A 25,334-nucleotide genomic window follows, 5' to 3' on the forward strand; every position below is an offset into this window, starting at 1 on the left:
AGACAAGTATTAACTGCAGCTTTTCACTGGGATCTGGACCCATTGGTCTGTGAGTCCCAGCCAGTCCGGCCAGGAGATGCAGAAGAACAATAAGAAAAACCTGGTCCAGAACATGGGCCAGCAGCAGAGAGCTCTAGCTTGCACAGCCTTGACAAAACCAGGCAACAAGTGAGTCATGTCAGGGTTCAGGGGTCAGAGGGTATAGTACAGGGGGTGAAGGGTAAGGGGACTCAGGGTCAAATGGGTGAAGTGCATTGTAAAGGGATCTGGGGGGGATGCTGTTTTGGTGCGCTCTGTAAATACTGCAGGCATCCGTTTGCTTTAGGCGTGTGTACACGTGTTTGTTGTGGGATGGCATTTGTGCTGAATACCAGCACAGCTTTTTAGATGGTCTTCTATCGTGTTTGTTTGTGGTCTAGAATGAAACACTACCAGTACTACTCTACCTTTATTGCTGCCTTTACTACCAATCACAACTGGTACTTGATTCATTTCTGATCCTTGAAAGAATGAAGTTTGCACAGAGTGTTTAATACAGTGACTTGGCTGACAGCGCCGGGTCGGCGTACTGTGACTCGGCTAGTAATTATATATTCACCGACTGTGGTAGTGCAACGCTTTAACTCAACTACTAGAGTAAAACTTAGTAGAATTCTTGCTGAGTCTTCTATCAAAGTGATCAGGTCAAATTTAGCCCAAACCTTTTGCCATAAAGTGGTGTAAAGTGTTGACGGGGTGGTTTATTTACCAACTTTTGAAGTAATTTTTTTATGTACTGCTTTTATTTTATTTAAGTCCTTTCTTGTTTCTGTTTAGAAATGACAAATACTGTATGTATATATTTATATATATATATAACATTTAGCATGGCTATGGCTGTCGTAATTGTAATACAAACATTGGGCTGTTTTGAACAGTTGTAGGGTGGTATGTCGTGAACTAGATGTTTTTATTTACTGCAGACAGCTGCGAGCCGAGGAGCAGTCCCCATAGGCTCCAACTTGTCATCACCCTTTTATTGTCAGTCCGGCAGACAGTAAGTTCCTAATGTTGCCCCATCCAACGGCTTAAGTCAGTAAATGCTTAGTGCACAGTCAGAGGCGCATCACATAACAGTAAATGAGACCACTGACAGCCAACCCAGTCAGTCGGTGATGAAGGACAAGGGGGTAAATAAATAAACAGACTGGCAGAAAAACAGTTTTAGTACCGTGACCACATTTAATAAAATATCCAGATGTGGGACAACAGGAGGATTTTGCAGGACATTCACAGTTTTGGCCGCGTATGATATTTTATTTTTTTGACTATTCAGCTAACCGTCCTAAAGTCTCAGAAGACATATGGTGGTATGTTTGGTGTGACAGTAACATTGTACTATGCCAGTGTATTTGGTTGTGTCATGTAGAACACTAACTGATCATTATGTGATCTTCCAAGACATTGATTCAGCTTTGATCTAACTTGACTAAATGAGCACCATTGTGAGAAGTGGCTGAGCGACACTCCGGTGTACTCAGGCAGCACTACAGCCCTGGTGTACTCAGGCAGCACTACAGCCCTGGTGTACTCAGGCAGCACTACAGCCCTGCACCGAATGAGCAAATTGAAGCGAAGCTACTCTTTTGCCTCGTGCAAAATGTAGTGATGCAAAAAGAAACCACATGTGTTTTATGAAAATCTTGCAACATGTGGCCAAGGAAACAATTCTGGTTGGTCTCAGGGAATGTAAAACAGGATTGAGTGAAGTAGCAGTGAATGAGAGCAACACAAATGTGAAATGACCTTATATCCTATTTTGCAGTCTGATACAGCTATTTGCTTACTTTGGTTGCTCTTCATCAGTGGCACACTTTTTGTAAGTAGCATAACTGTCCTCTCCAAGTTTAGCTGGAATTTAGCCCCAAATCGTTTGAGAATTGGTTGATGTTAGGTCTATGACATTGGCCCAACGGCTGGTCTTGCGCAGAATATCAGATCTCAACAATGACTGGAGAAGTGTTTGACGTCAGCAGTACCACATCCAGATCATTTACAGTGCATTCGGAAAGTATTCAGACCCCTTGAATTTTCTATATTTTATTATGTTACTATGTTATTCTAAAATGGATTAAATTGCTCCCCATTCAACCTGACAGAGCTTGAGAGGGTCTGCCGAGAAGAATCAGAGTAACTCCCGAAATATAGGTGTGGCAAGCTTGTAGCGTCATACCCAAGGATGGGGAGTGTCGCTGCACAGCTATTTTCAAGTCTCTCCAGAGCAGTTTGATTGGGTTCATGTCCGGGCTGGGCCACTCAAGGACATTCAGAGACTTCTCTCAAAGCCTCTCCTGCGCTGTCTTGGCTGTGTGCTTAGGGCCTTTGTCCTGTTGGAAGGTGAACCTTTGCCCAAGTCAGGTTCTGACAAAGTACAGATTTCTCTGTACTTTGCTCCATTAATTTTTCCCTTGATCCTGAGTAGTGTCCCAGTTCCTGGCATTAAAAAACATCCCCACAGCATGATGCTGCCCACACTACGCTTCACCATAGGAAAGGTGCCAGGTTTCCTCCAGATGTGAGGCTTGGCATTCAGGCCAAATAGTTACATCTTGGTTTCATCAGACCAGATAATCTTGTTTCTCATGGTTTGAGAGTCCTTTAAGTGCCTTTTGGCAAACTCCAAGCGGGCTGTCATGTGCCTTTTACTGAGGAGTGGCTTCCATCTGGCCACTCTGTCATAAATGTCTAAAACTTGTTTTCACTTTTTCATTATGGGGTATTGTGTGTAGATTGATGAGGAAAGAGAATAATTTAATCAATTTTAGAATCAGGCTGTAAAGTCTAATTGAGGACAGATCATTTACTATTGTGTTCAAGTCAAAAGTGTTTTGATTTACTTGTACTATTTTCTACATTGTAGAATAATAATGAATACATCAAAACTATGAAATAACACATATGTATAGTAGTCACTAAATACCATGTAAACATTAGCAGCATTAGCGAGGTATTAGGGATTGATTCTGGTATAATAGTCTCTAAGGACCGCGAGCAAAATACTGTAACTCAATAAGACAAATGTATCATCCTATCATCATAGGGTTGAACACTGACGAAGGTTTAAGCTTAAGTAAATCAGCTGTTTAATGTTCTTGGTCCGGTGGGAGGTGGGAGTTGAGTATGCTAAGTTGAAAACGTATGGTGCTTCGTCTTGTTCTGGTAGACTCTCTGAGGGGATATGGGGGTAAGGGTTTTACGACTGGCAGCCGCGAGTTTTGTGATTGGCAGCCGCGTTAGCTGCCTGAGTCACTCACAGACACTCGTCAGAGAGCAGTCTCACCTGTCGCATTCCTTTTTTTAAAACCCCTGTCTGGTCTTATTGCTTTGGCCTTGGATTTGTTTGCTACATAAGTACAATAACATATTCAAGTTTGTAGAAGCCTGTAAGAACAAAGTAGAGTTGATAGGGTTTGTCCATGGCTGTGATAGTGACTGTTCTGGCTTGACACGGATTGGCACTTGACACGTGTTTGCTCTTGACACAACTTGGTGCATGACACAAGTTGGAGCTTGCTGAGCGCTACAATCCACTGTTTTCCCTGCTAACACCCCCTGGGATTCCACAGTTTTACATGCTAACACCCCCTGGGATTCCACAGTTTTACATGCCAACACCCCCTGGGTTTCCACTGTTTTCCCTGCCAACACCCCTGGGTTTTCACTGTTTTACATGCTAACACCCCTGGGTTTCCAATGTTTTCCCTGCTAACACACCCTGGGTTTCCAATGTTGTTCCTGCTAACACCCCCTGGGTTTCCAATGTTGTTCCTGCTAACACCCCCTGGATTTCCAATGTTGTTCCTTGCTAACACCCCCTGGGTTTCCACTGTTTTCCTTGCAAACACCCCCTGGGTTTCCAATGTTGTTCCTGCTAACACCCCCTGGGTTTCCAGTGTTGTTCCTGCTAACACCCCCTGGGTTTCCACTGTTTTCCTTGCTAACACCCCCTGGGTTTCCAATGTTGTTCCTTGCTAACACCCCCTGGGTTTCCAATGTTGTTCCTTGCTAACACCCCCTGGGTTTCCACTGTTTTCCTTGCTAACACCCCCTGGGTTTCCACTGTTTTCCCTGCTAACACCCCCTGGGTTTCCAATGTTGTTCCTTGCTAACACCCCCTGGGTTTCCAATGTTGTTCCTTGCTAACACCCCCTGGGTTTCCACTGTTTTCCTTGCTAACACCCCCTGGGTTTCCAATGTTGTTCCTGCTAACACCCCCTGGGTTTCCACTGTTTTCCCTGCTAACACCCTCTGGGTTTCCACTGTTTTCCCTAATTACACTGTCTCACTTCCCTACTGTCTGTGGGTGACCCTTTAACCTTCACATTAACCTAGTTCTAGGGCTGTTTCCCTACTCTCTGTGTGTGACCCTTTAATTATCTCATTAACCTAGTTCTAGGACTTGTAAGTCTTTAAAACCTGCTTGATTAGAGGTTCAAACAGGGTCTTAAATAAGACAAATGATCAGATGTGTGGGTGTGATCTTCTCCTAATTTGGCCAATTGTCTATTTCACTGCAGTCAGAATGATCTCTCAGAAAGATTGTGAAAACACCACAGTAAGGACGTGCATAACCTATACCTCATCAAACTGTGTGGCATTCCACTGACACATCGTGCCACGGGTTGCCGAGGATCTAAAATAACGCAAGAGAAAACAATAAAATAAATTTATACACATGCAATGTGACAGTCACAGGTGGCCACTGTGGGTCATGGGGGCCATATAAATGTACTTTAACTGTCCACAGAGCTAGAACCCAGCCTGCAGCTTTTCACAATGTTGGGCTTGTGAACTAAAGGTGTAAATCAAAGTGTTTATAACAGTGGCAACACTGTCTTTCAGGCACGTTGTTTGACTGCTTTGTGAGTCAGGGAATCAATTAATAAATGCCCCACAATCACTTGTGCCCCACAAAACATCACAAGGCATTGCCCTTGTTAAAAGGTCAAGACTGGTGACTTTTATGCCAGGACAGAAGTCACCAGATTAAGAGTGAAATATCCAGATAAACCTTAATTATGGGTGGCCACAGCTGGAATTGAATCCACGACCCAGGGTGTTGCAAGTGCCATGCTCTACCGACTGAGCCATAACACCAAACATCTCTTCACTGTTATTACACGTGTGCTGTTGTGCTGCATCCATTGTCTTTGTGCGTAGTTTTACCTAACTGAGACTATTACAGCCTTCAGTCACTTGAGGAGATTCATATCACACCTCACGATTACTGATCTCATCTGTTGGAAGCAGTTTGAAGGGTCAGTTTATGCCAAGGGGGATCTGAGTGGGGCACTCTAAGTCTGAGTAAGGGTTCTGGGGTCTGCCAAGTAACAGAGGCCGAGAGGACGTCCCTCCTCCCCTATTCCTCTCATTATTCACACAGCAAGACACACTGGACCCATGCTCTGTAGGACAGGGATGGGCAATTCCAGTCCTCGCGGGATGGAGTGGTGTTACACTTTTTCCCCATCCCTAGCAAACACAGCTGATTCAACTAATTGCATTCTAAACTGAAGATCATGATTAGTTGATTATTGAAGTCAGGTGTGTTAGCTGGGGCTGGGGCAAAAGTGTGACACCAATCAGGTCCCTGAAGACTGGAGTTGGCCATCCCTGCTCTAGGACATCGCTTTGAATGTGTCACGCTCAGAGGAAACACAAATATCTGTGTGACTGAAATTAGATGTAACTGAATCTGAATACATCATAAGATGCTTGTCAATGAAACACAGTCTGCATGGCCTTTACGGTGCCTACATGTGATGGGACGGCACGTAGGACGGTGTAACTAAATCACATTGTAGATACAGCAGAGAATAAAGTGTCAAAATATGTGATGGTCTATAACAGTGGTTCTTGACTCTGGTCCTCGAATACCCTCAACAGTAGATATGTTTCTTTTTGTCCTGGACAAGCACACCTGATTCAACTTGTCAACTAATCATCAGGCCCTCAAGGAGTTGAATCAAAATGGGTGCTGTTGGGGGTACTCAAGGACCGGATTTGGGAACCACTGGTCTATAATGTTGTCCCTTAGGCTTGGCCTATTTGGAGGTGCTTATTAAACACAAGTTACATATATCCCATTGCCTGTAGGAACATGAAGTCATGCAAATGGGCATTATCAGGTTCCTCTGGGTTGATTTTTATTTGGTGGTGCGCCCCTCTGCACAGAAATGTCACGCCGTGTACGTGACTAGCACAAATCAGCGATGTGCTAGACGGACATGATGGCCACCGTTCACTACCAATGCTCTAGTAGATTGGTTAAAGGGGGAAGGCAATATCATAAATCATTGTATTTGTAAATCACTTGGAACTGGCCGCTGCCCAACAGGCACTACGTAACCTAGTTATTAGCATCGCATATCATCCATTTATAAAGCTTTAGCTCAGGCACTTTTAGCTTAAGGGACACATTGTTTGGGCGTAACAGTAGGTAGGTTCTGACTGTAGCAGTCTCAGCAGTGACCTCCTTCACCCTTGGGAGCGAGAGGAGTCTTAGGCTGCATCCTGAATAGCACCCTATTCCTTAAATAGTGTACTACTTTTGTCCAGAACCCTGTGGTCATCCCTGTGGGCCCTGGTCAAAAGTAATGCACTGTGTGCAAAAAAAGGCATTTGCGACGTTGCCTTAGAGTGATCGCCACTAGCCTATGTCTACTACTCTTGGGTCTAAAAATAAGAGGAGTCCTAAAAAAGATTTATGTCCTAAGCACTCGTGATGGACACTTGAGAGAGATGGTGTCAGAGAGAGAGAGAGGGAGAGTGTGAGCTAAATGAACTGCTAGTGAGCGAGAGAGGGAGAGAGGAGAGAGAAAATATGGTTTAGTTGGTGGTTTGTTTTTTCGGTCTCCTCCTTACTACTGGAATTCTGCATCCAAATTCATTACTTAAACCCCATGATACATTTTAATTGCTACAGTGTGACATTCTCTCATTGAATCTCCATTCTGCATTTCTATTGCCCAGTGATTTGCATGGAGCTGTTGATGGCTCAGCCACTCTGGGATGTTTAAGGGCGTGGAACGGAATGGCTGGCGACGCTGTTAATTTACACCCCCGACTACTGCGTTCCGCTCAAAGTCATGAAGACTACACCTGTCATGCATTACTGCCACACTGCAGAGAGGGGTCGGGGTGGGAGACCAACAGGGCAGTTCAGGGGTGTTTCATCCTAACAGTTCAGGGGTGTTACATTGAGTGATTCATCCAGTCCAATCCCTTTGAGTGTAATAGATATGTTAGCGGTCCTCTAGGCAACAGTGTGGCAGATTCAGTTCATCTACTGAGGAATATTCATGATGTGCAAACAAAGCTACATTTCCCTATTGATTGTGTTGTTCCTTGGTTTAACTACAGTATGTTCTGTTGTAGGAGTTGATAGGAGTTGACCTTAACCGCTGGTTCCAGGGTCAGATATGTTCTATCCTAATGAGGATTTAGGCTGAGGACATCTGATCCTAGGTCTGTGTTTAGGGGCCAGTTCAACCTCAAGGTTAGGGGCCAGTTCAACCTCAAGGTTAGGGGCCAGTTCAACCTCAAGGTGGATTGCTGAGATACCTCTCTAGCATAGAGGTTTTCAAACCTCTCCTCTGGGACCCCAGTAGTTTCACAATTTAGTTGTACCCCTGAACTCGTTCACCTGATTCACCTATCAAAGGGTTTGATAATTATATAGTTGACAAGTTGAATCATGTGTGTTAGCTTTGGGATACATCAAATACATGGAGCGGCTGGGGGTCCGGAGGAGAGATTTTCTCTAGCATGGAAGTCTGACTTCTGAATTCAGTCGGCCTAAATCCTCTCCAGTCCACCACCTGCTCTTAATTAGTCCCACACTGTAGTACTGTATTACACATTAATGATATCACAAGCCAGACTGGAAGCCAATCCATTATGCAGCACTGTTAACACCCAGGCTGTCTTCCGCTGGCTTTGACTGATGATGATGCAAACCCCATGGGGGAAGTAAGAAACACCCCATACCACTCTGTTTGTCCCACCTGGGGCATCTGTATCATTTTCCTCCTGTCTGCACCAAATCACTTCAGTGTCTCCTCTCATCGTTCCGAGGTTGATTTTAAACACCACGCACGTGCCTTCACAACCCGACTCCCCCCACAACCCGCCACCTTTGTCCCAGCACCTAGGGTAGGCTTACGACAACAACGACAACCGCACACCATGCATCAGCAGTAGTAGTTGGGGCTCTGTAATCTGAGAATGCGTGCGGCTGATATAAGAGAGTGTTGGGTCTATGGAACAAGATGGGCAGTGAGAGGATACTTGTTAGGGATATTCTGGTAGCAAGAGCACATGATCATCTTATTAAATTGAGACTGGCGAAATAGAGATGTTATTTTCTCAGTGTGGTCAGTCATGAGGTTTGATTAACAATTTGATATGATTATTATATAAATGCACTACGCCACAGAAATTGCCTGGAAATAAAAAATGGTAGGTCCCTATTTGATTTGAAATCGTAATCACATGGTTTATGGAATGCCTGGAGGATTTATAGACATGTTCTGTCCCCCAACAATAACCATATTATTACCTGTGACAGTAACATGTCACATGCATCACCATCATCATCTTCTACCTTTCCCTTAGAATGGGAAAGTAACTGAACACACCATCCACTGTCATGGACAGACAGTAGTCACTGGCTAGTCTTCACTTGCTCATGCAGCCTAGCAACAGCATACATCTTGTCATCTGTGATATGGTTGGTATTTGTTTTGTACACATACAAGATGGCATACGTACATCTCCATGAGCTAATGCTGCCTGCCCATGATCCGCGTATCTCCCTGCCTACGTTTGCTAGCCGTCCCGTCCATTCCTTACCCTATCCTGTCAACATTGTAAGCACTTGTTTATCCATTCAGACAGGTGTTTGAATAATGTGCATCTCTGTCCAATAAAAAATGATTGTCATGAGGCTGAGGGGTGAGGCGCGGGGCTAAGGGGTAAATTTACGACAGCCAAATGTATCTTCACCTCATTGATCATGAAACATGAGTGACTCCAAAGAACTCTGCAAACAGGTGTGGTGGCGAGGGGTAGGGGCCCTGGGGCGGTGGCGAGGGATAGGGGGGAGACGAGAGAGAGAAAGAAAGGGGGGAGTGGAGTAAGAGAGAGAGAGATGGGACACAGCAAGGGAGTCAGGCAGGTTGGGTGATGGGAATTTGCATGATGAAGAAAAAAAATCTATAATCTGACTCAGAGTTCAGAGGTGAGGTGGATTCCAATGGCAGGGGTTGTGTGTTTTTCATCCCCACGACATGTCTCCAAATCTAGCATCAGCCGCCGTGGGGTACGGGGGACATTGCCCACAGGTGCACTTTGGTGACGCAAACAGCAACCAGTTATGACAGGAAATATGATTGAGAGGCAAGTCATTCGGACCCCCACCACCACCAAACCCACTGAGAGAGATAGCGCATACAGTACATAATGTCGTCAGATAGTTCATCCCCATATCGATTACCAGGCCGGCATGGATGGATCATGTGTTACTGTGTCTGTTTTTAAATGTTTCTGGTATCGAATACATCGCTTGGATCAGATGTCTGTGGCATGTTTAAATACACCGGCACGCTGCCTCTCATTCCTTCTCTCCATCATTCCCTCTGTCTCTCAAACGTACAGCTTCTGTCTCTCATAAGCACATGCACGCACACACAAAACGCCCATTCTGTCGGACCTAGGCCAATATCTCACAAACACACTATTTATCTTTCTCACACGTACACAGCCTCTGTCTATCCCACTGTCTATCAGTGTTTAGATGACAGCAGTTTAATATGACCCAGGAGGAATGCCGTTACAAGCCTGATAATTTGTCAAGTGACGAGCTAATGAGAGGGTCATGGGAGCTTTGGCCACAGACACACCGGAATGTTGGGAACAGCCATTCACAGGACACAGTCAATTCCATACAACTTTATTTAGTCTCATCAGGAGTGACTTTAAAAATCTATTTCGACATGTTTGCATTGTTAAGAGAAAGAGAGTGTTGAGGTTGATGCAGTCTCAAATCCTAATTTAGCCTCATCCCGAATGTATGTACTGTTTTGAAAAAAATTCAAGCGTACAGTACATGACACTAACATAACAGTAGGTATCTAATAACAAAAGTTTCCCATAACAAATGTCTAATATCTCAATATTGACCAAATATGCAATCTGTCATAACTTCACAAAACAATTGCAAATAGGAGCACTGAATAACTCTGATGTATGCTGGTAGAGTGGTAGAAACGTTGTTTGTAGTTTACATAAATTATAGCGATGAATAAACTATAATTTACACATTTTGATAGAAAAGAAGATACTGTATGTGTGGCGTACTTCTTTTTTTGAGCAGAAAAGGCGCAATAAAATTCGATTTAATGCCTAAGATTTAATCATTGGTTCTGTTCTCGATTAGTCAGCCTGTTTTCATTGTAGGGCTTTTTGCGCAAGCGGTTATATCCTTCTTCACAGGGAAGAGAAGAGCCGATTTCAACAGGTCCCACGAAGAAAAACAAAGAACCACACCCGGTATTGTATGACAGGTAGCTATGTCTAAACAGATTATTTTGAAAAATAGCATCTTCACGGATATGAATCACCGTTCGTTCGGGGATAAAAATACCATTCATGCTTCCTCGTTCTGCTACTGGCATCGCAGCAAAAAAAACAAAATGGCTTTACAATGCAGCTAGCTAGCTAACCTGACGTTAGGCCTGGAAAGCTGCATTTATTCGGACACTGCAGCTAGTCAATGTGGAACGAGTTTATCCGCAAACCTATATTATAAAACGACAGGAATGTATTTGCACGAGTGCACAGCTGGTTGGTACTAGCCAATAAAATGGGCATTACAGGAGCTTGCTGATTTAGGTTAGCTAGCTAACTTAGCATTGTAACTAACTGTCCTCATTTCAACTGGATAGCATCAGAGCGAATAAATGCGTTTGTAATTAAGCGGCATTTGACATATTGTGCAGTATGTATATAATGTATATGCTAACTTTACAGTACAGCTAGAAAACGTCTGTTTATATTAGCGATGTAACTCATGTAAATGAATAACCGGCCACCTACAGCTATGTTGCTAGTAGCCCAATAATGGACTAGAAGCTAATAGTGCAAGGGCCTTACCGTTACATGTTCTATTTAGGGGCGAATTGGCCAAGATGGTCAGACAGAAAACTGATTGTGTGTGTCAGCCAAATAATCAATCTAAATGTGAATCGATTTTCAATTGCGGTATGGTTCTAGAAATATAAAGCTTTCTACTTTCATATCGCATCAAAACAATTTCACAAATGGAAAATATACAGTTACTGTTTTAAAGATCGGCTTTGGGCAAAAAAATAACGTATTCAAATGGTATAACTGATCAATGCACCATCATACCAGGTCATTTAATGCTTAAACATCAAATTGGATTAATACGATATTTGACCAAAGTGCCATTTCTCCAAAAGCAAATCTTTAGAAATGACGTCAACACATATGTCGTTACTGGCTAAGGAAGAAGCTACGTTGGTTTCGGCGCGCATGACCAGAATGACGCATAACTAACCACCAAAAGGCACACCCCGTTTCTCTTTTCAAAATTGAGAAAGGGGCGGAGTTGGACCGGGTTAACGCAGTTGCAGCTGATAGTATCTTTATGTGACAACAGGTTTGTGGCGTCCGTCTTCTGTTAATACTCAGGTGTTCGGAGATGCAGGTAGCTAATTAGCACAGACTTGACAAGCACTGTAATATGTCAGACTCTGATGATAGTCTATCTTGTAATTGAGAAGTCCATCATCCTGCACAGATTTAGTACACTGGTCAAGCAAGCTTGTGTGGATATTAGCGATAGGTTAGTTAGAAGCTAATCTGGGTTGGCATCATGCATCAGTCTCAAAGAGCAGAATATATACATAAGAAAGGACAAGTGTATATAGGATTCTGTTCAAATTACAATGAGTGCAGTAACTAGGAACATACTCCATTGATAGAGGCTAATGACCTTTAAGGCCTATTGATAACAGCAATGGAGGATGGTGGGTTGAGCTATAGGAGGACAGGCTCATAGTAATGGCGGGAATGGAATAAATGCAACAATATCAAGCACAAACATATGGAAACCACGTTTGACTATGTTCCATTTAATTCCAGCCATTACAATGAGTGTCCTCCTAAAGCTCCTCCCACCAGCCTCTACTGGATGATCATATGTCTGGCCATACTAGCCCAGTATCTTCCATATCAAGATAAATAATAAATAAATGAAACCAGAAGGTTAAATTACTACACAGCTTTATAGGGTTAAGGTGTCAGCATGCTTCAGTTCGACTGGCACCTATGCGAACCGAACGAGTGTTCTCACATACTCCCTTAAAATACCTTCTCTTTAAAAAATTGAAAAAGGCAGCAATAGCACTCTGGAAACTCTGGAGCCAGTATACACTTCCTCAAAATAGTCAGAATGAATCTAAGATAACTCAAGAAATCGGTCATTAATTGTGCTGTTTTTGCAGAAGACCTTAGTCGTCCAATTTTTACATCTAACTAAGATGTGGTGCAGTATTTCTTAATGAAAAAAAATGTGCGTGAAAATGAGCAGTCTCTCATTGAATGAAAACAAAGACTTTATTGAAAAATCACTACTGTTGACCAGGCACAGATGAAAGGGGCGTAGACTTTGGCTGCTACTGACTTCGGCTTGCCTCGAAAGAAAAATGTCTGTGCCCGAACAACCGAAGAAAACTTTACTGAAGTTCAAAACGAACTAAACGTCACAATGTCATCGTAATACATGCACAAACCCTTCTGATCTGTTTCGTCTGAGAAGCATGCGGACGCCATTATAATTGAATTGGTCTGTCATCTGAAAACGATGTTATAAAATACTGCTGTTTGGGCTTCTATTGAATTTATGTATGTACATTTATGTATTTTTCCCTTAATATTGTTGTTTCAGGTAAACATCATGGCAAATTATACATATATTTGAATACAAGCAAGAATCAAGATTACATAAAACATAACATAAGCAACAGAAAACAAAAGTGACAGGGCTGGTTGGTATACCGTATTTTACATTATAAACTGAGTGGTTCGAGCCCTGAATGTTGATTGGTTGACAGCTGTGGTATATCACTGTATACAACGAGTTTGGCAAAACATTTATTTATACTGCTCTAATTATTTTGGTAACCAGTTCATAATAGCAATAAGGCATGTCTGGGGTTTGTGGTATATGGCCACTATACCATGGCTAAGGCCTGTATCCAGTCACTCCGCATTATATCGTGATTAAGGACCGTCGTTAGCTGTGGTATATTGGCCATATACCACACCTCCTTCCCTTATTGCTCAAATATACTGGTATTTGGTGTACGGACCGGTTTGGGTTTTTACTTTACCTTCTATACCGGTATTTGAATGCTTGGTTTGTTAAATCTGATATGCCATGTGTAATGTCCATTTTTATAGTTTACTCCACTACTTGAGTCATCTCTTTCCACTCTCTTTCTGTGCTGCTTTCAACAAATACTTAGCCCCGTTAGCTAATAAATGTACTGAGTCAGAGAAAATTGAACTAGCTATACAGTCTGATAATACCAGTGATGGTGTAGACCTAAATCAGAATGTTTGTGCAACATTATCTTCTAAATCAGAGGGATACGTGAAGCCTGAGTATGTTTTCTACATGCAGTAGCTAAGAGAACATTTACATGTAGCCAAAGATTATAGGGTCCCCTAAGAAACACCTATCAACACTTTGGTTGCTACCCTGTCTCTATGGCATTTTTGTTCATTTTCATGTCAACCAGCACTGTATTCAAAGTGTCCGCTATTATATTCTAACTATGGAATTAGAATAATACATTTCCATGTTTCCGACAGTTCACTGAAGTGAACATTTGGTTTAGGTCCACTCAGTCCCTTAAGGGGGGGGAGCAAGGTAAATGGCAAGAAATACACAGCCAATCTGAGTGAGTGATCACCGTCAACCTATGGTGGAGAATTTCTATCCTGATGGGAGTGTTCTCTTCCAAGATGACTATGTCCCCATCTACATGGCACGAGTGGTCACTAAATGGTTTGTTGAATGAAAACGATGTAAACCATATGCTATGGCCATCTGTCACCAGATCTTAACCCAATTCTACACCACCATCAACAAATCACCAAATGATGGAATTTCTTGTGGAATAATGGTGTTGCATCCCTCCAGTAGAGTTCCAGACACTTGTAGAATATGCCAAGGCGCATTGAAGCTGTTCTGACGGCTCGTGGTCCAAGGCCCTATTAAGACACTTTATGTTGGTGTTTACTTTATTTTGACAGTTACCTATACATTACATAATTACATTTTTTTTACATGAACAAAAACAAACATTCTTTCTTATTACCCATGACATTTCTCAGGGTATCTGCAAGATTAGGGGAAAGATAGCATTAAGGGGTCCCATATTTCCCCACCTTGTTCTGAAGTATGGAATTTGTTTTCTCCAGCGGCAGCCTTTTAAATATCTCACAATACCACTGATTTTTATAGTAGGTTGCTGGTCTTTTATCCAAATCAGATTGAGTTGTGTAAGTAAGTAATGGTCTGTTTTCTGTGACACCTGATGCAAGTAGCAATGGCTCCATTCTTCTAGGACATCTTAACATGCCCATTAGCTCAGTTGAGTTTTTCTCCCAGAAAATGGTTAATGTGGTGAGTAGGTCCAAAACAAGTGCCATTGGGTACGTTTCGTTGTTGTACTTATTTTTGTACTTACACATGTTATTATTTTATTGGCCTTTGTATCAAATTGATGGTAAGTCTAATGGTGTTGAATAGTTAACATTTCTTTGCTTTTCCACCCTGTAAAAGAGCATGACTGCAAGATGTTTAAGAGAAGATGATGGAATTTTCCCTCCCCTCAATTTAAAAGGAAACAAAAATGGTGAAATCATAGACATTTCTCACTACATAGGGACCCCTCCTGTAAGAATACCAATAAGAAGAAATAATTCAAGCAAATCAAAATTCAGGAGGCCCAGCATCTGTAATCCTGTTTCTGCTTTCCACCTCTCAGCTTCGCGTTGCTCACAGAAAGTCCATCCCAGCTCTACCCTCTATCAGCTTGGGCAGATAGGGCAGCCAGTGCCTTCGGTACCATAGGCCGGGAACCCCGTTCCTCTTCGGACCGTCCGCGGCTATCTGCCTGGCCCAGGTCGAAGCCCAGCTAGCCCTGCACCAACTGAGCATCATCGCCGCTGCCAGTAACCACGGCAACCAGCAACGGGCCCTGCTCAACCTTCTCCAGCAAGCAGCTGCCAACAACATCGCTCAGCCGCTCGCCCCGTCATGTACCAGCCTCAGCAACAGGGGGCACCCTTCAACAGGCCCAGGAACATGCCATACCATCAACAACAACCGGGCCACTCTACGGGCGGCAACAACATGGCCCAGATGAACAGCTACCAGGCGGGTCAGTTCCCGCCGCAAACTCGGCTACACGAGGAGCTGGAGTCAGCGATCTCTGTCCGTGTTCAGGGTGGGAGGGACGAGGACCACCGACTACTCAACCAGAATAACCAGATCCCCCGGCAGCACTGTGTAGATCCCCGCATGCACGGGGACGGTCGGGGTGGGAGTTCAGAGACTGCCTATTCTAACAGCAACAACCTTGTTTCGCTCTCCTGCGATGACCAGCAGAATCAGATGCAAGATGTGGACTGGTCCAACTACCAGACTCCCAGTAAACTCTTTGGTCTCAATCAGCAGCAGCACCTCCAGCAGTCCTCCCACTCTCATGCTAACCCCAACAGCGGGCATTCAGGAGGGGGCATGCAAAGCTGGAATGCTCCTGTTTCTCAACCGGCTCGTCCACAGGGTGGAAACATGCAGGGTCTGTACGTACCTGAGAGCGCAGGCAGTATCCTGGCCGGCTTCGGTTTGTCAAACGATGACCTGGAGGTTCTCAGCCACTACCCTGATGACCAACTAACTCCAGACACTCTGCCCTTCATCCTACGTGACATACAGATACACAAAACAAACAGAAACACAGGCCCTCCTGCGTTCTCTCAAACTCTCCCTGCTATTCCTAACCTGCCGCCACCGCTGCGTCTTTCTCCACCACAGCGGCATCCTGCACATTCATGTCCGACCAACATCCCAACTTTTCTGAGTGTGACGCAAACGGCGGGTAAAGTTATCGACTACGGCCATGCGAGTAGGGGCGGCGGAAGAGGGTAGGGACTCTTACAAACGCGAGCTACCGTCCAAGGAGAGAGCAACTAAACCAGAGTCAAAGTCCACCGGTTCATCTTTGAAACGTAAAGCTGAATCCCCAAGGCGGCACGACGACTCTTCCGACTCAAAGAAAGACAAAGACTACAGGAGGCGTGCTCCAATCCCCCGACACTCACAAGCACAAAAGAACGCCCGTCAGAGAGCCGCCATCAAGATCTCGGTCGGAGCGCGAAGGGTCCAGATCAAGGCCACAGTTCGAAGCCAGGAGTGAGTCGTCAAAATCAACCAGACCCTCCGGTGCCAAACGCAGCTCTAGCGCAACCAAGAGGCTCCCAACACCCACCATGATAGGTGATTTCTCGGCGGACCCTCCGAAGGTGTACCCCCACACCTGCTCCCTGTGCGACATGCAATGTGAACGGGCTAAGGTGAGTACCGTACCTGTACCGCACATGTTGTTCGCCAAGCAGAGATTTTGTTTTTGTTAAACGGATACTTCAGGATTTTGGAGTCTGATGAACTCGTGGATACCATTTGTTGTCTCTGCGTCCAGTTAGGACGTTGCTTATTAGCGTTAGCGCAATAACTGGAAGTCTTTTGCAACTGCTAGCATGCTAGTAGATACCATAGACTTCCAGTTGTTGTGCTGATGCTAGTTGGCTTTGGCTTGCAAAGCTACTTCTAACGTCCATCATTCTGGATACAGAGAAATGGTATCAATGAGTTCCCCTGGTTTTGGGGAAGTAGATAAAGGGCTTCATTGCCAAAATCACAAAGTATCCCTTTAAGCTTTTATAAAGGCCCAATGCAGTTAAAGGAAAAATCCACTCAAACTATATTTTGAATTTGCTTCCATTAGTCCACTGTTGATACAGTACCACAGCATTTTGAATGTCAGCAGTCAAGTTTTCAAGATATTCGACTGTCAAGAAGCAAAGTGTCACTTGCCACATTGTCATGGTGATGCAAAACCTTTTGGGACTATCAACAATGGACTAATGAAGAAAGGAGAAAAAAAAGAGTTGTGGGTTGGATTTTTCCTTTAAACACCATAACCACTTTTATATACACACCAGGCATAAAACACAGTGAAATACATCACATATTTGATTCTACTTACAAAAATAAATAAAAATTAAGCAATGGTTTAACAGTTCTGATTCACATAAACAGTTTGTACGTTTGGTGAGCTTACGCCGATTGAAGCACCAGGTTTGAAGCACCAAGTTTTCTGTACAATCTTTCATTTTATTTGGACATATAAATACCTTAATTGGCATTCCAGCAGTGATCTGTTGTTGTGCTAGCACCAGCTGAGCGAGCCTCTGTCTTTAGCGAGAGTGAAGGGAATTCGGAACAACAATGTATGCATCTTTAAAAATAGTTTTCACATACAAACTTTATATGTCCGAAATCAGAATCAAATATGCTTCCCAAAAATAACATGGTCGCTGTGGGAGAATGTATATTTTGATTGGCAATTTTCTGCATTTGTCAGTGCCATCAGGTAGCCTGATTCCAGATGTGTCCATGTAAACAGCACTATTAAGGAAATTGTTCTTCTGGCAAAGCATGGAAACGTTTTCATTAAACTACTTTATTGATCTGACTATCCACAAAATGGCATTATTGTGTGCATCTAACCGTACACGGTGTCTTCTCCTTTCAAACCGTTCCTTTGTAAATCCATATATGGTTGGTGTTACTGTTGAGTTGTTCAACAATTAAAACCACTAAACAATCAAGGAGAAAAAAAGAGAGAAATTTGCTCCTGAAAAAGTAGCCTGACCCGTACTCTGCTAATGACGAAGAAGATGAAGATTACAGAAGACATGGATATAACTGCAAAAGCTGAATCGTATTTGTGGTGAAGAGGACTAACTTTACCCAGTATTCACTCTTCTGCAGTGTACAAAAACATTATCAATGCTGTTTTAATACAAGAAACACCATTTTGCAATTTACATGTTTTTTTTACAGGTTGTTGCCAAAATGTCTCTTTTGATAACTTCAAATCTTGATACCTTCTTTAGTACTTTGCCATTTGATTTGATGCCTCAAACTTAAACAAGTAGTTTCAATACATATATTTTTGATAGCTTGTTGAGGAATGCATTCAAGATATGGAAGACCTACACATATCAACAATACCCCTAAATATACATTTCCACCATTCTCCTTAATGCATACACACGCATAGGCACTATGATGGTGTACATGTGATCCTACCAATCACATCTCTCTGCTGGACTCTGGTAGATATCTAACCATTATTTGTTTTATTTTGTTTTTTTCCTGCCAGGACTGGATCGATCACGTGAACACAGTCAACCACACAGCTAGCTGCAGAGATCTGCGCAACAAGTGGGTGTTTACATTTTTTGTTGTTGCTAAAACTATGCTGGCAGTTCAAATCCTTATGTCTATAGAAGCACCCATCAGTCTAAGTAAAACATTAAATAAATACCATCAAAATCCATGATATCAGATATCTTTTTTTTTGCATGGTCTGTCTCAATCCATCACATCCTCCTATGTCGGCCTTCCGCGTCCATCTATGTCGGCCTTCCGCGTCCATGATAGTTGGCCGAGCCACAGCAGGTTTTATCAGACCATGAGACATCCCGAAAATCAGTCTTCTCCCGAAGATGTCTGTAGGGTCCCGAGCGGTTTGAGAAGTGTCGTGACTCGTCTGACGTCGTTAATGCTGATGTGCCAACTAGAGGTCGACCGATAATGATTTTTCAACGCCGATACTGATTATTGGAGGACCAAAAAAAAGCCGGTACCGATTTAATAGGCCAATTTTATTTGTAATAATGACAACAATACTGAATGAACACTTATTAGCCATCAATTGTGCAAGTTCTCCCACTTAAAAAGGATGAGAGGCCTGTAATTTTCATCATAGGTACACTTCAACAAAATAAGAAAAAAAATCCAGAAAATCACATTGTAGGATTTTTAATGAATTTATTTTCAAATTATGGTGGAAAATAAATATTTTGTCACCTACAAACAAGCAAGATGCCTGGCTCTCACAGACCTGTAACTTCTTCTTTAAGAGGCTCCTCTGTCCTCCACTCGTTACCTGTATTAATGGCACCTGTTTGAACTTGTTATCAGTATAAAAGACACCTGTCCACAACCTCAGTCACACTCCAAACTCCACTATGGCCAAGACCAAAGAGCTGTCAAGGGACACCAGAAACAAAATTGTAGACCTGCCACAGGCTGGGAAGACTGTATCTGCAATAGGTAAGCAGCTTGGTTTGAAGAAATCAACTGTGGGAGCAATTATTAGGAAATGGAAGACATACAAGACCACTGATAATCTCCCTCGATCTGGGGCTCCACGCAAGATCTCACCATGTGGGGTCAAAATGTTCTCAAGAACGGTGAGCAAAAATCCCAGAACCACACGGAGGGACCTAGTGAATGACCTGTAGAGAGCTGGGACCAAAGTAACAAAGCCTACCATCAGTAACACACTACCCCGCCAGGGACTCCCATCCTGCAGTGCCAGACGTGTCCCCCTGCTTAAGCCAGTACATGTCCAGGCCTGTCTGAAGTTTGCTAGAGAGCATTTGGATGATCCAGAAGAAGATTGGGAGAATGTCATATGGTCAGATGAAACCAAAATATAACTTTTTGGTTAAAAACTCAACTTGTTGTGTTTGGAGGACAAAGAATGCTGGGTTGCATCCAAAAAACACCATACCTACTGTGAAGCATGGGGGTGGAAACATGCTGTTTTTCTGCAAAGGGACCAGGACGACTGATCCGTGTAAAGGAAAGAATGAATGGGGCCATATACTGTGAGATTTTGATTGAAAACCTCCTTCCATCAGCAAGGGCATTGAAGATGAAACGTGGCTGGGTCTTTCAGCATGACAATGATCCCAAACACACCGCCGGGCAACAAAGGAGTGGCTTCGTAAGAAGCATTTCAAGGTCCTGGAGTGGCCTAGCCAGTCTCCAGATCTCAATCTCATAGCAAATCTTTGGAGGGAGTTGAAAGTCTGTGTTGCCCAGCAACAGCCCCAAAACATCACTGCTCTAGAGGAGATCTGCATGGAGGAATGGGCCAAAATAGCAGCAACAGTGTGTGAACCTTTTGAAGACTTACAGAAAACGTTTGACCTCTGTCATTGCCAATGAAAGTATATAACAAAGTATTGAGAAACTTTTTATTGACCAAATACTTATTTTCCGCCATAATTTGCAAATAAATAAATAAATCCTACAATGTGATTCTCTGGATTTTAATTTTTTTTTTTTTAGCTTTTTGAAAATCTTAAATGTTTACTAGAAATTTGAAATCAAATAGCTAAATGATCCATGGTTTGGCCATCTTAAAACAATTCCATATGTTAGCTTTGTAACCCTCCCCCGCAACGGCTTAGACTTAGAGTTAACTAACCTAACCCATCAATACGCAACAATAACCCATGGATGATATACTCATGTCTCTTCTTTCCCCCCCAAAGGTATCCAGACTGGAATCCAAATGTCCCAAGGTGAGAGATGTTCCTAAAATGTAGGACTACCTATTTTTCACCCTGATTATCCAATCGCACCTTTTTATTTTTTAATGTCATATTGTTCTTCTGACTCCTCTCTCCCCTCTTTGCCCCAAACCAGGAGGGACCCGTCTCAAGGTCAGGATGCTTCTGCCACCTGGCAGTCCCTAGAACGCTCTCCCTCCCGCTCAGTCTCCCGTTCCTTGTCCTGGTCCCCTCTCCAACCCCCTCTGGACCGAAGCCGAAGGATCTCTCCGCCTACATCCCATGGACACGCCCCCACACCTCTGGTCGGCACAGCCCCTCCCAGTCCCATCGGGGTTCTGCCTCCAGTGCTCACAGGCCGGAGAAGAGAACCAGTGAATCCTCAGGTAAGCCACTTTGTCTAGATGCTAATCTGGGCTAGTGGTTGACACAGTTTCCCAGACCCAGATGAAGCGTATTCCTGGAGTGCTAGTCTGTTGGCACTGTAATATATCTGCCCTGTGCTACATCGTCATAACCCAGACGTAATTTGTTACCCCTATCTACTGTAATATATAAAATCAAACTTTATTTGTCACATGCGGAAACCTTACCGTAAAATGCTTACTTACAAGTCCTTCTTATTCTTATGTGTCAGATTTATAAAAAATAAAAAAAAACTTTACTGAAAAAGCACACCATGCAATAATCTGAGTACGGCACTCAGACACAAAAACAAGCCATACAGGTACCCGCCATGTTGTTGGGTCAACAGAAGTCAGAAATAACATTATAAATATTCACTTACCTTGATCTTCATCAGAATGCACTCCCAGGAGTCCCAGTTCTACAATAAATGTTTGTTTTGTTCGATGTCCATGATTTATGTCCAAATACCTTCCTTTTTGTTGTAATATATCGATGTCATTATAACCCAGACATCTGTCACCCCTACATCCACGGATATCTACTGTGATATATTTACGTCATTATAGCCCAGACATGTGTCGCCCCTACATCCAGGGATATCTACTGTAATATATTTACCTCATTATAGCCCAGACATCTGTCGCCCCTACATCCAGTGATATCTACTGTGATATATTTACCTCATTATAGCCCAGACATCTGTCGCCCCTACATCCAGGGATATCTACTGTGATATATTTACCTCATTATAGCCCAGACATCTGTCGCCCCTACATCCAGGGATATCTACTGTGATATATTTACCTCATTATAGCCCAGACATCTGTCGCCCCTACATCCAGGGATATCTACTGTGATATATTTACCTCATTATAGCCCAGACATCTGTCGCCCCTACATCCAGGGATATCTACTGTGATATATTTGCCTCTACATCCAGGGATATCTCATTTTATAGCCCAGACATCTGTCGCCTCTACATCCAGGGATATCTACTGTGATATATTTACCTCATTATAGCCCAGACATCTGTCGCCCCTACATCCAGGGATATCTACTGTGATATATTTACCTCATTATAGCCCAGACATCTGTCGCCTCTACATCCAGGGATATCTACTGTGATATATTTACCTCATTATAGCCCAGACATCTGTCGCCCCTACATCCAGGGATATCTACTGTGATATATTTACCTCATTATAGCCCAGACATCTGTCGCCCCTACATCCAGGGATATCTACTGTGATATATTTACCTCATTATAGCCCAGACATCTGTCGCCCCTACATCCAGGGATATCTACTGTGATATATTTACCTCATTATAGCCCAGACATCTGTCGCCTCTACATCCAGGGATATCTACTGTTATATATTTACTCATTATAGCCCAGACATCTGTCGACCCCTACTGTGATATATTTATTATAGCCCAGACATCTCGCCCCTACATCCACGGATATCTACTGTGATATATTTACCTCATTATAGCCCAGACATCTGTCGCCCCTACATCCAGGGATATCTACTGTGATATATTTACCTCATTATAGCCCAGACATGTGTCGCCCCTACATCCAGGGATATCTACTGTGATATATTTACCTCATTATAGCCCAGACATGTGTCTCCCCTAAATCCAGGGATATCTACTGGGAGCTCCTCTCGAGAAGGCCTGAAGCGTTCCAGAAATGACCCCGCCAAGTGTGCGACTGGCCACGGCAACAGAGCAGGGGTTTCTGGGAAACACGAGTCCGGGAAACTTGAGTCCTATTTGTCGTCCACCAGCAAGTTTCCGGCGTCCATGTCTGAGAAGCCACATCGCCCATCTTCCTCTGCTTCCTCTAAGCCAGGCGCCAAGCCAGCGGCCGGGAAGGAGACCGCCTTAGGACAGGACTCAGAGGTGTGCCCTTCGCAGAGCTTTTGGTTCAATCTTTTGTTTGCTCTGCACAGTGTCATTAGGGCTCTTAAGATTAACCTCATTATCAGTAATCATTACTTTCAGTAGTAATATCATTAGGGAAAATTCGCAAATTGAATTAGAACTAACTTATAGGCAGCTTCTTCACACTCCCATCCAACCCAAGCAGTGCTTGTAAACCTTCCTTCCTTGATTTTAGCTCCAGTCCTCCAGCGCGCCACAGAAGAAGCCGAATCCAACGCAGCAGAAGAAGAATCCTCCAGGTTCCTACTTGCTCTATCTGTCTGGCCTCCCTGTAGATGCCAAGTACCAGGAAGTGGTGTCACTGGTGCAGTCCTTCGGCAAGGTCACCAACGTCCTCATCATCAGGAACGAGGAGGGGGATGAGAACCAGGGGCAGCCGCAATACAGTAAAGTGAGTATAAATAACTGTGTGGGAGTGTCAAGTTAGGCATCATACCCTTTAATGCTAAGTGGTGTCTTTTTGCTAAGTATGAAGACATCTTGTTTACCCCCTGGAGTCGATTTCCCCGGCCCTGCATAATTTAAAAAAAATACCCATCAAAATCCCTCAGTTTAAGCATAGTTCTGGACTTAACATCCAATGTGTTTGTTTTCCTGTTTATAAGTGTGATTTTTCAGAGAGAAAATGGAAACCTGTGAAAAATAAACAGATGAAATGGAATTTGGGGGGAAAAACTTAAACTGATTTTATAGGGCTCAATAAATAGGCTGAAGCATGTTGTTGCCCCTCTGCATTTATTATATTAACTGGTTAGCTTCCAAAAAGTACATGTGGACTGTTGTAACATCTTCAAAGTGTGCCAGGCAGAGATATATTAGTAACGTCTTCGTGAAATCGTCCATATTGTTTTGTTGTGGCGGGAATGATTTTGCCGTGGCACAGCACTACATATATATGACTGCAGCGGAAACACTGATACACTAAATATATATACAAAAGTATGTAAACACGACATCAAATGAGTAGATTCGGCTATTGCTGCCACCCGTTGCTGAGAGGTGTATAAAATCAAGCACACAGCCATGCAATCTCCATAGACAAACTTTGTCAGTAGAATGGCCTTACTGAAGAGCTCAGTGACGACCAACATGGCCCCGTTATAGGATGCCACCTTTCCAACAATCTAATTGGTGAAATTTCTACCCTGCTAGAGCTGCCCCGGTCAACTGTAAGTGCTGTTATTGTGAAGTGGAAACGTCTAGGAGCAACAACGGCTCAGCCGTGACATGGTAGGCCACACAAGCTCACAGAACGGCACCGCCAAGTGCTGAAGCACGTAGCGCGTAGAAATCGTCTGTCCTCAGTTGCAACACACTACTGATTTTCAAACTGCTTCTAGAAGCAACGTCAGTACAAGTACTCTTTGTCTGGAGCTTCATGAAATGGGTTTCTATGGCCGACAGCCGCACACAAGCGTAAGATCACCATGCGCAAAGCCAATCGTCGGCTGAGGTGGTGTATAGCTTGCCGCCATTGGACTCTGGAGCATTGGAAATGCGTTCTCTGCAGTGATTAATCACTTTTTACCATCTGTCAGTCTGACGGGTGAGTCTTGGTTTGGCGGATGCCAGGAGAACTCTACCTGCCCCAATGCATAGTGCCAACTGTAAAATTTGGTTGCAGAGGTATGTTCTGGGGCTGTTTTTCATGGTTCGGGATAGGCCCGTTCTAGTGAAGGGACATCTTAAAGCTATAGCATGACATTCTAGACTATTCTGTGTTTCCAACTTTGTGACAACAGTTTGGGGAAGGACCTTTACTGTTTTAGCATTACAATGCCCCCATGCACAAAGCGAGGTCTTACAGAAATGGTTTGTCAAGATCTGTGTGGATGAACTTGACTGGCCTGCACAGAGACCTGACCTTAACCCTATCAAACACCTTTGGTATGATTTGGAACGCCCCCTGTTGGGCGATTAGGCCTGGCTCAACATCGGTTTCTGACCTCACTAATGCTCTTGTGTCAGGGACCTCACAATATGTATTGCATTCAATATCGTTATTTTGTTGCGATTCAATGTTCCAAACATAATGCTCACGGTATGTCTGCTGCAAAGGTACAAGAGTGCCATGATAAAACAAGTTTTGATTTGTCATGGAATTAAAAGTGCAAAAAAATGGCTTCCTATTCAGAAAAAAGAAACAAGCTATGAAGCCAGAGTAATGGTGCAGGTACACCCACTGG

General features: G+C 43.4%; 2 protein-coding genes and 1 long non-coding RNA gene across 8 annotated transcripts in view; 2 read left to right on the forward strand and 1 right to left on the reverse strand.

Moving 5' to 3' along the window:
* LOC127908028 (zinc finger protein 638-like) lies at positions 1–22,996 on the forward strand. 4 transcript variants are annotated; one of them, XM_052464999.1, is made up of 6 exons: positions 10,448–10,604; positions 15,123–16,713; positions 18,588–18,649; positions 20,776–20,805; positions 20,930–21,179; positions 22,847–22,996. In XM_052464999.1, exons 2-6 carry the CDS (start codon positions 16,630–16,632, stop codon positions 22,880–22,882), a joined length of 462 nt encoding a protein of 153 aa, XP_052320959.1. In that variant the 5' UTR covers positions 10,448–10,604; positions 15,123–16,629; the 3' UTR covers positions 22,883–22,996. The 4 variants fall into 4 exon arrangements, with proteins under 4 accessions (XP_052320958.1, XP_052320959.1, XP_052320955.1 ...); XM_052464998.1 differs by lacking the exons at positions 10,448–10,604; positions 18,588–18,649; positions 20,776–20,805; positions 20,930–21,179; positions 22,847–22,996 and adding an exon at positions 1–168 and having other exon boundaries at positions 15,123–16,633; XM_052464995.1 differs by lacking the exons at positions 18,588–18,649; positions 20,776–20,805; positions 20,930–21,179; positions 22,847–22,996 and having other exon boundaries at positions 15,123–16,633.
* Positions 21,190–22,830, reverse strand: LOC127908030 (uncharacterized). Of its 3 annotated transcripts, XR_008065969.1 has the most exons (5): positions 22,685–22,778; positions 22,336–22,521; positions 22,212–22,273; positions 21,882–22,067; positions 21,190–21,819 (listed from the first exon to the last, which is right to left on the reverse strand). It is a non-coding gene; the product is annotated as an uncharacterized LOC127908030 (long non-coding RNA). The 3 variants fall into 3 exon arrangements; XR_008065967.1 differs by lacking the exon at positions 22,212–22,273 and having other exon boundaries at positions 22,685–22,830; XR_008065968.1 differs by lacking the exon at positions 22,212–22,273 and having other exon boundaries at positions 21,944–22,067.
* LOC118371857 (zinc finger protein 638) overlaps positions 22,862–25,334 on the forward strand; it is a 14,271-nt gene continuing 11,798 nt past the window's right edge. Inside the window, exons 1-2 of the mRNA XM_052464994.1 lie at positions 22,862–23,106; positions 23,324–23,539. Of these exons, the coding sequence (XP_052320954.1) occupies positions 23,008–23,106; positions 23,324–23,539 (315 nt within the window). The 5' untranslated portion in view covers positions 22,862–23,007. The remainder of the gene's footprint in view (positions 23,107–23,323; positions 23,540–25,334) is intronic.

The sequence above is a fragment of the Oncorhynchus keta genome, chromosome 16 (genome assembly GCF_023373465.1).
Source record: "Oncorhynchus keta strain PuntledgeMale-10-30-2019 chromosome 16, Oket_V2, whole genome shotgun sequence".
NCBI lineage: Eukaryota > Metazoa > Chordata > Actinopteri > Salmoniformes > Salmonidae > Oncorhynchus > Oncorhynchus keta.